Source organism: Nelumbo lutea, chromosome 2 (assembly GCF_056320005.1).
Source record: "Nelumbo lutea isolate HS-2025 chromosome 2, American lotus-T2T, whole genome shotgun sequence".
NCBI classification, from domain to species: Eukaryota; Viridiplantae; Streptophyta; class Magnoliopsida; order Proteales; family Nelumbonaceae; genus Nelumbo; species Nelumbo lutea.
In genome coordinates, this window is record NC_142685.1 from 58,579,955 (window position 1) to 58,593,917 (window position 13,963).

At 37.6% G+C, this 13,963-nt stretch overlaps 2 protein-coding genes across 3 annotated transcripts; both read right to left on the reverse strand.

Moving 5' to 3' along the window:
* Window positions 1–2,105: 2,105 nt before the first annotated feature.
* On the reverse strand, window positions 2,106–3,388 carry LOC148870971 (cyclin-dependent kinases regulatory subunit 1-like). 2 transcript variants are annotated; one of them, XM_088970542.1, is made up of 4 exons: window positions 3,037–3,388; window positions 2,796–2,881; window positions 2,614–2,674; window positions 2,106–2,510 (listed from the first exon to the last, which is right to left on the reverse strand). In XM_088970542.1, exons 2-4 carry the CDS (start codon window positions 2,846–2,848, stop codon window positions 2,358–2,360), a joined length of 267 nt encoding a protein of 88 aa, XP_088826668.1. In that variant the 5' UTR covers window positions 2,849–2,881; window positions 3,037–3,388; the 3' UTR covers window positions 2,106–2,357. The 2 variants fall into 2 exon arrangements, with proteins under 2 accessions (XP_088826668.1, XP_088826667.1); XM_088970541.1 differs by having other exon boundaries at window positions 2,796–3,297.
* A 1,676-nt stretch (window positions 3,389–5,064) lies between these two features.
* LOC148870972 (putative pectinesterase 14) lies at window positions 5,065–7,572 on the reverse strand. Its single transcript, XM_088970543.1, has 5 exons — window positions 6,896–7,572; window positions 6,357–6,528; window positions 6,032–6,238; window positions 5,677–5,927; window positions 5,065–5,581 (listed from the first exon to the last, which is right to left on the reverse strand). Exons 1-5 carry the CDS (start codon window positions 7,327–7,329, stop codon window positions 5,410–5,412), a joined length of 1,236 nt encoding a protein of 411 aa, XP_088826669.1. The 5' UTR covers window positions 7,330–7,572; the 3' UTR covers window positions 5,065–5,409.
* Window positions 7,573–13,963: the final 6,391 nt, after the last annotated feature.

A 13,963-nucleotide genomic window follows, 5' to 3' on the forward strand; every position in this document is an offset into this window, starting at 1 on the left:
TAGCGAAGAAATATTATAGGAAGATGTCTAAAAAGTCCCACTTGAGGAGGTGGAACGTGTGGTTGATATGAGGAGGTGTAAAATGTGTGGTGGAGATAAAGTGCAATCCAATGACTATTGCAAAGAGGTGGAAAAGGGAGGGTTAGGATTGCACTCCAAAGGAGGTGGAAGTGCCTACAAATATGACCCCCTCCATTTTGTAAAAGCATCTAAGGGAGAGTATCCAAGAAGAGCATTGAAGGAGTCCCTCCAATAGAGTAATAAAGGTATCCAAGAGTGAGCCTTGCACCCTTATCTTTGAGCTAATAAAGAATGCTTTTGAGTTAAGCCTTTGTGAGTTTTCTGTCTCTAAAACTTGTGAGCTTTGCCTTAGTGTGTGAATTGGGGGTGAGCCCATTTGGTCCAAGAGCCAAAGAGAGTGCTCAAGGAGTTAGGTTGACTTGTGGAAACAAAGAGTGCAATCAAAATGCTGCACTTGGCTAGGAAGGAGACCAGGCATGTGATAATATAAGCACTTATTAGTTACAACTAAAACTATGTTTGGTTTAAAGGAAAAGGTTGGAAAAGGAAGGAAAAGACAGGGAACCTATACAATGTAAAGGTTTCCCTGCATTTTCCTTCAAACCAAACATAGCTTAAAGGCATGTTAGGTAAAATCGGGCCAGACTTGATAAGCCAATCAATAATAGGGTCCAATTTTAGGTTTATTATTCATAGATCTTATAGATTCCAAGTCCGGTTGCTCAATTTGAAGAATTTCAACTATATTGGGCTTAATGTTAGTGAAAGCAGAAGCTATATTGAGGGTTAGGTTAGGAACTTAAGATTTAGGTCAATTGAAAATTTAACAAAATTCCTATCCCAACCGACCTATGTTGCATCCCTGATCCTGGATGTCTAGGTTGAAATTGGATCTAATGTATTCTCTTATCAGGCCATAATCAACTCTATCCTATTTTAGTGAGCAGTGACCCAACCAATGTTGTAGCTGACAAGAATTGAACTCTTGTTTTGGGCTTTCCACTACATTTTGTTTACGATTGCATTAGCCAAGCCCAGCAAAGCAAGTACCACACCATTTTTCCATCTACAGAATCAATAATTAATGGATAAGACTGAAAAGAGAGAAATTGTAAATCCCCCAACTCTATTATTCTTTGGCTTCTCTATAAGTATCTTTTGTCTTGGTGTGTAGTCTTTTGGTATTTCATTCTTATACATTGAGCATCTCTTTGCAAGAGAAGAGTTTTCATCAAACTTGTGATGGGTGATGAAGCCAACATGTGGCATTGAGCCGGGGGCAGAATAGTCTTCATCGAGTTTTTCAGCTCATCTTTCCTTCTTCGCTCTATTAACTTGATTGTTAAAGTATTTTTCCCCAAGAAATCACCCTAGGGTCTTTGACACACCTTTGTGTTTATGGGTGTTTTCTAGTGTCAAAGAAGTACTTGAAACCACTTAATGTGTGATTTCATGTCTTAAAAGAAGTACTTCTTTTAAGCATTTCTTTTAAGTGTTTTCAAACAGGGCCTTAACAATGTCATGGGTCTACTTATTTTTCATTAGTCTACTTTTCATATTTATTCACGTTTCCTGTTGCATAGAGTAGTAGATGCGCCAGATTTTTCTCATTATCATTACCAAAAAAAGAGAGAGATTTTGCTCACATTCTATTTATCTCTTCTTTTCATTTCTTAATTCTCATAGTTAATTATAGCCAGAAAAAAAAAAAAGAAGAAAAATCCCATAGTTAATTTGCACACTTTTACATGAGGTTTTATCCCCAACAGCCACCATTTAAGCATTTTAGAAACAAAGTTCGAAATTTCAGTTTTTTTCTAAAATAATAGCTAGGTGTGAGGGGAAGAAAACATACTCAAAATAAGGAGAAAAACTAAACCCCGAATTTCTTTTTTATTTTATTTTTGTATTTTTGTCACCATAAATATAAATCTTCTGAATTTCTGAATTCTGATCCATGTTTCAGCATACATCAAAATCAGAGCCAACACCATAAACCAAGCAACATAGGTTATAAAAGCAAATGAAAAACCAAGACCAATTAATCCCTCACTAATCAATCAATCCAGATTAAGCAATTGAAGTAGATGAAGCAAACGCAGTATAACAATTTCATTGCAAACCAAGTCGAGAAAGACAACAAGAAACCTACTCCACCTTACAATGAAAACAACCATATTCTCTCATATCAGAAATCCTAATTCTTTTCTTTGTCTTTTCAAGACGAAAAGATTCCAAACTAAACGCAGGGAATCCTGTATAATCAGGGAAAGGGAAATGGCTTCTTTTTCCTTCCTTCCTCCGGGGGAAGCTTTTCTGGGTTAACAATTTAACATTCACTTGGCGAGCAAGTGCTGTTGAGCCTGGTTCTCCTGTTGCTGTTGGTAGTTGAGTGGCCTCCTAAAGAGCATGATGTGTGGCTCGGGACGATGGATCGCGTAGTGAACCCACCCTCGACTCTGCTGAACCCCGACCGCCCTCCATTCATTCTGATAAACAAAATACAAATCAACACTCATTTTATGCTTTCCGTGAATTCATTGAACCATGTCTTCAATTAGATTTGATTCTTCGTTTCTAGTTTCTACTTACTTCAGAGAGAAGACGATTCTTAGGCAGCAGTTTGGCCACTTCAGGAGGAAGAACCACATGCCTGAAAAAAGACACAATCGGAGAAATTTTTGTAATCCTAGAGCATAACCAACCACAATCAAATCGCGAAAAACGTAAAATGGATTCGATTTCTTCATGATCCGAGAGAGGAATTTCGATACCTGTATTCACAAGTGTCATCGAAGTATTTCTCGGAGTACTGGATCTGGCCCATATCTATTTTCTTGGTACAATCCTATTTTAGTCGCTAGTGGAGGAGAAGAGACCAGGAAACATAGAAGAACTGAGTATATCGGTTTATTGATTTTGGGAATCAAAGAGGGAAGAAAGAAAACACAGTGAAGAAGGAAGATGAAGCGGGTGATGATGAGAGAATGGAAGAAGAAAATTCAAAATTTTCACCTGAAGAAGCTCCGTCTCCGTCTCTCGATTTGCTAGAATTGAGGGAGTGCGGATTCTATCCATAAATAACGGATCAAAAAAGGGTTGTTCAAGAAGCTACTGAACCGTTTGGAATTTGATTTTCAATTTTTAAATTTGGCTGATTGAACTAGTAGTTCATATGTAAGAGTCATGGCGACCAAGACTTTCGGTTACTGGATCTGTGGATCAAGATAGCAAATCAATGCTCCATTTCCATCCACGCTTGATTGTTTCCGTGGCTATTGACGCATGGAAAATTATTTAATACTTATTTGGACCCTAATGGGCCTGGTCTATTAGGCTTAAAGTTGATGTTTCATTTCCCATATCCAAAAATGAATACTCTCATCATTAGGGGTGTTCATAAAAAATCGAAAAACCAAATCGAACGAGAAAATCGAAGTGCAAAATGCGGTTAGTTGAACTGACCGGTTTGGTTTCGGTTTGGGATTTTTGAAAAACCGAAGGATCGGTTCAGTTTTTGATTAACCTATAAAAAATCGATGGTTAACTGAACCGACTAGTATATATATTTTTATGTATATTTTTAATATATGTCACATATTTACTTCGTATTATATATAAATATATATTTATATATATTTATAATGATCTATTTGTAAATATATTATATGTATTATATATTTTTCAAATATTTATAATATATTATATATCATTTATTATTTATTATATAATAATATACATATATTTGTATAATATATATTATAAATATAAAAAACCAAAAAACCAAAGAACTGAAGCGATCAAAAACCAAAACCAGTGGACCAGTTAACCAGTGGTATCGGTTCGGTTTCGGTTTGGAGAATTGGAAAAACCAGTACCACCGGTTTGATTTACAAAAAATGCCATGGTTCGGTTAACCGAACCGTGGACACCCCTACTCATCATATCTGATGGTTTTGGAGCTTTCAAACTCTCTCTCTCTCTCTCTCTCTCTCTCTCTCTCTCTCTCTCTCTCTCTCTCGCTTCGCCTGTTTCACACAAGTATTATATATACATTTTGTATATATTTGGCATCTGCATATACAGCATCGTTTTCTGATAAAATGTGTGAGTTGGAAGCAACAGTGTCTGCTTTTTTCTTTGGAAACATTGCTGCCAGGTAGGACGTTTCTCGGGGCAACAGTAACACCTATTTGGTACCAGAGCTCCATATATGTTTTCAACATTGATACCCATTATAGGAAGTCCACGTCACTGCCACATCATGTCCTCGTTGGTAGCAATGAGCTCCAAATTGAGAAAATGTCGAATTTAGTATTTCCCCAGACCATGCCTTCTCGATTTCTGAGGCATAGTTTGGAACACCATTTTTTACGAAAAAAAAGTTCCAAACATGTTACTGTTTTCTTGAGCACCAATTTTTCTAATGTGGCACTAATGCATCACCATTTTCTAGAGCAATGGCACCGATGCCAAACACTACCTTTGACTATTGCATTCAAATCATGTTTTTTCGGATAAATTGAAATTCAAATAGGGAATGAATTCGTGCTTAGTCAAGCCAAATATCCAACTATTTGATCTCGGTTTGTCAAAAAAAAAAAAAGAGGCTCAAGATCAATTAAGAGCCCAACTTCCTATAAAAAAATAATAACTTATACATATAAAAAATAAAAATTATATATGTAAAAGTAATATTATATATTTAAACTCCATTAGAATTATAAGTTTCACAAGCCAAGTTACATTGGCTTGAGATTGGCTCAATTAGCAAATAAGCCTGTATATTGAACTTAAATTCGACTCTAAGTTCAATTTAGATGACGCTGAATTGAGCTTTTCATTAGCCGAGCTTGAATAATTCATGAAAAACTCAATTCATGTCCACTCTAAAGTTCAAACGCTTACCATCGTCTACATTGGGTTATGTGCATGGGGTGTTGGAAGAAAAAACCTTTTTGTCATTTTCCCAGTAGGGGGTGTTTCCACTTCAGGTCTCCCATCTTATTTGTTTGAAACTATAATAAATAATTGTGCATTGAGTTTTGTGCAAATCAACTTACTTTCCCAATTTCAAATGCTACAAATCAAATATAAACATTGAGATTTAAATACACCAATGTATCAAACAACATCTTCCTTAACCCAAAAAGATAAATGCATCTAGTAATTAAGGATGGATGGTATCTTCAATTTACACATCAAGCTGTTAAATAGCCTCCTAGTCCTATTGTCAATTACACACAACTCCCACTGAATCACCTTTCAAATACCATTTGGCTAAGTTGCAGGTCTCAGTTTCCATTTCCATGTATACAACCCAAGACTAGTGTACAAATTAGTATGCATGTCTGCACAAATCCTCTTTGTTAATGGCGATTGGGAGATTCAGATGGCAGATAAACTCTTTCCAAGAGGAAGAAGCCATTGGTCCCCGTCAATATATGAAATATCAATATATGGACTTACTTCAGGAGCACTTAGTCGTTTACTGTATGCTGTTCTGAGTGTGTAGTTTGCTCCTGCTCCAACACACTCATATTCCCCAAAGAAGACAGTCCTGTTACACATGTACAGAAGCAGAAATTTAATCAAAATTAGAACTTCCAAAGCATAAGAAGAGAAGTAATTGAAGGTAAATAGTCAACCACAGACCCATCTCTGGAGGGATAATTCCAGTCGCTCCATCCTTCTGGAGCTATGATATCAGACATGAATGTTCTGGCAAAGATAACAGAAGCATAGGCGCCCCAAGCTCGGCCGAGCAACACCCTTCCTGAGCCACCAATGCTGCAATTCACAAAAGAAAACCCTGTCTTCTCATTCGTCGACCGCCTTTGATGTGCTGTGATGGATCCACTGATCTCCATGGGAACCTGCTTAGCTATTGAATTAATCGTGCAGTCCTGACCATTATATTGCAGAGTTGTAAGGACAAAAATTAGTCATTAGATAATTATAGGCTTGAAATATGCTGCTGAGGTTGGACATTTCATCCTGTATACCTTACCTCATAAAGAGATCTGGCATTCCCAAATATGAAATCAATAGAGCCTTGGATGAAGCATCCTTGGAAGTAATGCCTCCCCTTATCATCATGAAGCGTGTCCTGTGCACCATAGAAGCCACAACGATAAAATGCAGCCTGGTCACCTGCAATCCTCACTGCTATTGCCTGAGCACCAACATCCCCCGGAGATGCTGATGGAGCTGTGTTCTTCACCAACACCCAAAATAAAATAGACCCAGAAATTAGCTATGATTCTGTGATCAAATGGAAATCAGTACAGATCTCACACAGACTAACCAATGGGATAAACAGACAAGTACATTACCTGAAAGCTAATGTCACAAGCTATGAAGTTGGGAGCAAAGATGGCAACTGAGGCACTGTAGATGGTCCCTCCTGTGGAATTTGCAGTGTCATTCCATGCTATGGATGTCCTGAGATAACCCTTTCCTTGGAATATCAAATTTGTCTTGTTAGATTGCACAACTACCTTCTCCCTGCAACCATATTGAATTTGCATACGCTTTATCATCTGCAATTAATTAAATATGATATCTATTCTCAACCAATTAATCTACTGTAGCATTACAAAAATCCCTATTCTCATTGAAATGCTAGATTGTTAGATAGAAAGCTCAACTGGAGTTAACTAAATTAGAGTTTTCCCTGATCAAAATACAAAGTCCGACCCATCTGCTTGCTAAAATGCATTCTCCAACTACATAACTACACTAAAACGTAAATGCCCAAATGGGTGAGTTGATTCTTTCAAATCAGAAGCAGTTTAGCAACCAGCAACAACTAAACCAAACATACGACAGGACGATAAATTTACAAATCAACAATAAATTAGAATTGAAAGACCTGTAAACTCCGGGATCAATTAAGATGAGAGTCCTGGTGGAGCTATATTCAGGGGCAGCATCTACTGCCTTCTGAACGCTACTGAAGTTGGCACATCCATTCAAATCCACCGTCAAGATAAGGGACCCATTATAGTCCAAAGCAACCCTAGACGCCCATTTGAAGTGATTGTCACAGTTGATCCTCCACCTCCTCACAGGACGGCGGGGGTGATAAACTCTTCCGGGAAAGCCACGCCTCATAAGAGAAAGGAAGACGTCAATGCCATTTTGCTTCACCAACCGATCGAAGATGGCAACTCCAAAACTGTAAGTTGTAATACTAAGGCCAGAAGAAGAAGAAGAAGGGATGGTGTTAAGATTGAGAGGAACTGGAATGGAAAGGATGACAATAAAAGCCGAAAACCAGAAGAAGAATTTGATTCTGTTTCTCATCACGAAAGAGTCGTTGCTGGGGTGGTTGTTGTAATGGTTAACTTGTTCAGGTTGATGATACTATTTTGAGCAAGAGATGGCGGGGAGAGATTCCGTTCTGGGGAGGACTGAACTGTTTTATTGGTGTGCATGGCGGGATGAGTGTTAATAGGCGTGAGAGGAAAGAAATGTCTCTGTGAATATGAGTGGACTGATTCCCATTGACAATGACTCATGTTTCAACGAGAAGACGAAAGAATACATGGTGTATGGGAGAAAGCGAATGTTGGATTTAATCAGAAATTCAGAAGCAGGGTACAGTTTGAGATTTTTTACTTTCTCGATTTTTCCAGGAAATGGGGAGATGAAGTAGCAGGGTGGGAAAATCCGGACCCAACACCATCACACGAAACAACCCACTTATGCATGAAAATGGTTATAGTGGGAACACGTCAAGCCTTAAGACCGTTACACCTCTGAGCTCTCTCACTCACTTCCCTTAATTATTTAATGCCCATTAAATTGTCATAATTGACCCTATATTTAATCTTATTTAACACACTACTTATAAGATTAAGGGTAAAATATTAAATCCTCCCTTCATGCTTCATTTTAACAAAAACCTCCACGCCCAATGTAGTTTTGAAATTTGCAGTTACCTCCCTTCCATTATTGTCTAGATTCATTACCAAAAACAAAACAAAGACATTATTGTCTTAATATAATTCAAAATGTTAGATTTGCTCTTTTATACTTCACTCAATCAATCCTAATGAATTTACAAAGATATTATGGTTTTAATAACAATCTGAAAACGGAATTGTTCTGGCCACCAGTTTTCGAGTTGATAATTCGTTTGTTCGGTTCGAACGGATGGCCTATTCTGACAAAAAAAAATCTAAAAAAATAATTAAAAATAAAAAATAACCAAAAACAGTTGAGCGGATCGATGATTTGACGGTTTGACTGCCTAGGTTAATAGGTCGTCAACGGATTCAACATTTTTTGGCCAAGGACCGGGTTTGAAGTAAAACGGAACTGATTGCCTAGACATTTTCAGGGCCGAACGGTCCAACCGTTTAATCAACAACGATTCGAAAACCATGCTTTGCTCTTTTCAATCTAACCTAGGGAATTTTTAGTTAAAAATTAGAAATTCTTTTAAGGATATTTTGGTAAATCTGTATCAGAATTGATAGGGATAATGGTAAATGGGTATTTTCAAAAAAAAAATAATAATACATTAGGCCAACGTTTTTGTAAATAGGAGAATGATGGCAAGGAGGTAAATGCAGGATTTTTCAAAACTCAGGGGAGGATTTGTATATTTTACACTAAGGCCTTGTTGGTTGTGTTACCTGGGTAACGCGTTTCCTTAGCCTTAGGGACCAGGCAAGCGATTCCCGGGGAAACATTGCGTACTCATATATATAGTCATAAATACAACATTTGACCAGGCGAAAGAGAACAAGTAAAGGCGTGAGAATCCATGCAATTTGAGTTTTTGCGGGATGGGTAAGTTAATTTATCCACTACTAGAGGTGCAGTTTGGGCGGGTCCAGCCCGAATTCGAACCTGCCCAATCCGAAATTTTATACGGGCTGGATTTGGATTTTCAGTCATGGGATTGGACTTGGGCGAGCCTGATGCAATTATATACATTATATATACATATATATATAAATGTTGTATACATACATACATATTTGTATATATAACATTTGTATAGATATTATATATATATATATATATTTGCATAAATACATTTATTTATGTATAATTTTAGAGTGGGTTGATTGACTAACTTGAGCCCGGCTCGGGCCCAAACCCAATCCAAATGCATCAAATTACAGAGTGGGCTGGGCTCAGGTTGGGAAAATCGGACGGGGGCCTAAAACTCAAATTTTAGGGTCGGGCATGGTTTGACTATAAACCTAATCCAACCCGCCCGACTTGCACCCCTATCCACTACCAAGGTAACCAATACTCTCGAGAAAAAAGTTTTTCATGGGCCCCATTGTAGCAGGTCGAATGCAGGATTATTGCAATTCCATGGGACCCACCTACTCCACCTCCCCGGGAATCTAATATAAAACTAGGATGTTAAGGGTAATGGGGTATGCTTGGCAAATAAGTGGCTTAGTTAATAAGTAATTATTTTTAAGTACTTATTAGTGTTTGAAAAGTCGTTTCCCAAATCATTTATACTTATTTTAACTATTTATTTATAATGTGGTCTTTGGTGATCCGCTTATTCCATAAATACTTAAATCCGTGGAAATGACCATTATAGGCCTAACTCAACAAAAGGCATAAATTTGATATTTTTGAATATTATATGACAAATTGTGATGTAAAACAGTTAAAAAAAAAAAAAAGTTAAGTATTGGAGAGGGTGTCGTCAGCTACTATGGAATAGGTGGTAGATCTAAAAATTCATTGAACTTAGAGTGTTATGATCTGAAAACATGGGAGAAGGTAAGAGTTTGGAGAAATGAAGAAAATGAAGCAAATAACATGAATAAAATGGGACTACATATTGGTGTTTCACATGCTTGAAGCTGTGAGAGTATTAGGAAAGTCGTCGCCACTGCTCTTAGACGTTCAAATAGAGAAAATGATAGGATTCTATCATCCTTTGAAGAAGGGAGGAGTCCCACGAAATTACAGAAATATTTGGGGACAATTTTGTCCCAAAAAAGAAATAAGCATTTAAAAAAGCCACCCATTCCTTGTTTATTTTTAAAGTGCTTATTATAATTACTTATTTTTAATGCTCCCAAACGGGGCTAAAAAAAGCATTTGAACCTTGGTTGCTTACAATAAACATTAAGTATTCTAAGTTCTAACCACTAGACCACTTCATAATTCTATTCAACTAGCATTGATAAGAAATTATAATATATCCATGTCTATTAAAGTACAAAAATATATTCATTTGCTAATACCTAGGTCGAGCTTTAATCAAACCATTTCTGAATGTTTTTCCATCCGTATAATCTCAGTTATTCATTTAAGAGAATTATTTTGGATGATTAATTTCTTAAGAGAAGGTAAATTTTTTATTGTAACATATCACCATTATTTATTATACTTTGATTATTTTAAATTTTGTAACGTTTAAATGGTAATTAATGAGATTTATAGTATTAGTCAGTCATGCTATGTATATGTTTATGTGTATATATAACAATGTTTGCTTGAGATATTTCCATAGTTTATATATCCCCTTTTTATGGTGAAATTACACTTCAAATAAAGTCATGAACTATTAAAATTCATGTTTTATGTATAGATAGAGGTGTAAAACGGGTCGTGCTGGGCCGGCATGGCACGGCCCGCATGTGGCCCATACAAAGTGCGGGCTGTGTTGGGCCGTGCCTCCCTCCCTGGGATATTTTGGGGGTCAGCCCAGCATGGCCCACAAGTCAACCCTGCACAGGCCCATATCGAATCGGGGCTGATCTGTGGGCCAAGCCCTTGGGCCAAGTCGGGCCAAAGCTATTTATTTAAAAAATTGAAAAAAAAAACTTAAAATTTTAATTTTATATGAATTTTGATATATACAATTGCTTATATATACAATAATTAAATAAAATAGTATAATAAAATTGAAAACAATTGTTTATTTTATTAATATATTATATACTATATATTATTATATAATTATAATTCATATAATATATTAAAATATATATAATATATTATAATATATATAATATATATAAATATATAGGGTCGAGTCGGGCCAGCCCGCGAGCCACAGGCAACATGGAATGATAGTGAGGGTTGTGTCAGCCCATCCTGTCGACTTGAAACCCCAAGCCCAACACGGCCCATACAATCATGTTAGATCATGCCAGGCCGCAGGTGGCACAACCCGATTTACACCTCTATGTATAAAGTTGTTAGAGTTGTAGATTATATAAAATTCATATAATTTTAATATAAATTTGAATTTCAATGGCATATCCATGTGTGTCTTTATTTTTCCATCATATCCATGCATATCTAAAGCATATCCAAAATCCAAACCTTTTTAATATTAGTTGCATTTTTCAATACATTTCAATATTCTTCTTTTTTATTTTTTCTTCTGAGGTTTCAAATTGGGTTGACCTTAATAACGTACTATTCTTAGCGTGCCTTCGAGGCTTTGATCGAGAATTTATATAGTTATTTTTTAAGGAGAAATACGGACAGGTTCAATGCAGATTTTGATTTTCACTGCAGAGCCATAAACGATAATATTTCTGATTTCCACTGAACCGTCATGATATTATTTGTCGGAGAGAATTTAAAAAAAAAAATAATAATAATAATAATAGGTACATGAACAGGTTCCTAATGTATAAGATTTACCAACCTGAACGAATGAACCAACTTGCGAGCGACCTAGGTACATGACAAAATGAAACGGAGGCTCACAGTATCACTTTGGTAGTTTGGTGCCCAAACTTCAAAAATGTCAATCAAGTACCTAAATTTGTGTTAATTTACTACTTACCGTTAATTAGTCGTTAAGTGAAATATAAGAAAACACAAACATCTTTTAGGTGTCATCTAATTTTCTTCATCAATCACTAATATCCCATTCTTCTAATAAGTTTGAGGCCAAATTGAGCCTGTGTGTAGATTTATTATCGGTTTTAGGATCATTTTCCATACCAAACACTCAAATTTGTGTAGAAGTTAGTTAACAACACTGCTTTAAATAGGAACCCTGACTAAAGGATTTTAGAGTTAACTTGTATTGTGCAACCGAGAGATGTTCAATAAGTATATGTTTGGCATCAATACTATAAATACAGCATCGTTTTCTCAGAAAATGGTGCTACTAATGTGTAGGTTGGAAGTACCATTTTCGGAGAAAATAGTGTCTTTTTTTTTGTTTAAAAACGTTGTTGCCAAGTAGGACGTTTCCTAGAGCAACAACAACACTTTCTATTGGGTCATCAAAGTCTAACCCCTAGACCGGACCTTGACTAGGACAAAGACCTGGCCAAATCCACCCAGGCTCGTCATGAACTCCTGCACCAGGTCAGGACCCCTGGTAAGGGGAGTGGGGGCAATTGATGAGGGGTAATTTGGCCAATTGCCCCAACCTATAAACACCCGGGCACGTGGAAGCGATCTGCTGACTAGATGACAACTTGGCTTCTCCTGCAACCTCAACAAGCCAGGCCAACTCGGGTACCTTAGGCACCTCAGCTCGGACCGAGGTCCGAGCAGCTTGTAAAGGCCCGACCTACCGAGATGACACGTAGACAACTTCTAGAAACTAGCCAAGTGTCTCTGACCTCTTCGAGATCATGCCGCACATTTGCAAGCCTTATCTTCATCCTACCTGGATCGGACAGACTTGATAAGCCTTATCAGCTCACACGAAGTCCACCTCTTGGAACGAAACAGATTCCTATTAGCACTGACCAGGGATCTCGAAGGCATTTCATAAGGCATACGGAAGCTCACCTATATAAGGGCACCAACCCCAACAATGTAAGGTATGTGCGGTTAATTGCTCACTAGCTTACTTGCACTCAAGCTTTCAGATCGCACACTACGAGTACTAACTTAAGCATCGAGGCACCCACAACGGTTAAGTCACCCCAAGTCCTCTAAGCATTGTTTCCTTGCAATTCAACCAGCCAGCAAAGTGTCCAACATCCGAGCTGCCCTCCCAATGTAAGGAAACAGTGTTTAGAGGACCCGGAGTGGCCTATCCGGTGTGGGTGCTCCGATGCTTAAATTAATACTCTTAGTGTGTGAGCTGAAAGCTTAAGTGCAAGTAAGTTAGTGAGCAAGTAATCGTACATACCTTATACTATTGGGATTGGTGCCCTTATATAGGTGAGTTACCCTATGCCTTACAAAACTCCTCCGAGATCTTCGGTCCATGCTATTAGGATTCCATTCCGCTCCAGGAGGTAGACTTTGTGTGAGCTGATAAGGCTTATCGAGTTTGTCCGATTCGAGCGGAATGAGGATAAGACTTGCGGACGTACCACATGATCTCGAAGAGGTCGAAGACAGGTGGCTAGCTTCTAGAAGTTGGCTACATGTCACCTCAACAGGTCGGGCCTCACGAGTTGCTCAGACCTCAATCTAGCCGAGGTGCCTGAGGTACCCGAGTTAACCTAGCTTGTTGAGGTGGCAGGAAAGCCAAGTTGTCATCTAGTCAACAGGTAGCTTCCACATGTCCGGGTGTTGATAGGTCAGACCAAATTACACCTCATCAGTACTAGTGCTCCATATCTGTTTTCAGCACTGATACCAGTACTAGTGCTCCATATCTATTTTCAGCACTGGTACCCATTATAAGAAGTTCACGTCACTGCCACATTACATCTTCATTAGCAGCAACGAGCTCCAATCTGAGAAAACATCAAATTCAGCGTTATGCCTTTTTCAATTTTTAGAGTATGACTTAAAATACTATTTTTTATGGAAAAAAAAAATCCAAACAAACAATAGAACACCATTTTTTCCGTTTCTGGAAACAGACGGCAAAAGGCAATGTCAGAGATGGTGGGGAGAGAACTATGACCGAATCATGGAGCTCTATAATGTTCAGAGGCGATGCAGACCTTTGCTTGATGGTTTTAGGACTTTTGGAATTTGCCCCTCCAAGATGTCGGTTTGTTATTAACGACAG

What these genes read in the sequence shown, in the direction of transcription:
- LOC148870972 (XM_088970543.1), bottom strand. Translation starts at nt 7,329, where the DNA reads ATGAGAAACAGAATCAAATTCTTCTTCTGGTTTTCGGCTTTTATTGTC. An exon ending in ATTGATCCCGGAGTTTACAG is followed by an intron (nt 6,529 to 6,895) that starts GTCTTTCAATTC and finishes ATATGGTTGCAG; the next exon opens with GGAGAAGGTAGTTGTGCAAT. An exon ending in AATTATCCCTCCAGAGATGG is followed by an intron (nt 5,582 to 5,676) that starts GTCTGTGGTTGA and finishes CATGTGTAACAG; the next exon opens with GACTGTCTTCTTTGGGGAAT.
- LOC148870971 (XM_088970542.1), bottom strand. Translation starts at nt 2,848, where the DNA reads ATGGGCCAGATCCAGTACTCCGAGAAATACTTCGATGACACTTGTGAA. An exon ending in GATGACACTTGTGAATACAG is followed by an intron (nt 2,675 to 2,795) that starts GTATCGAAATTC and finishes GTCTTTTTTCAG; the next exon opens with GCATGTGGTTCTTCCTCCTG. An exon ending in AGAATCGTCTTCTCTCTGAA is followed by an intron (nt 2,511 to 2,613) that starts GTAAGTAGAAAC and finishes TTTGTTTATCAG; the next exon opens with AATGAATGGAGGGCGGTCGG.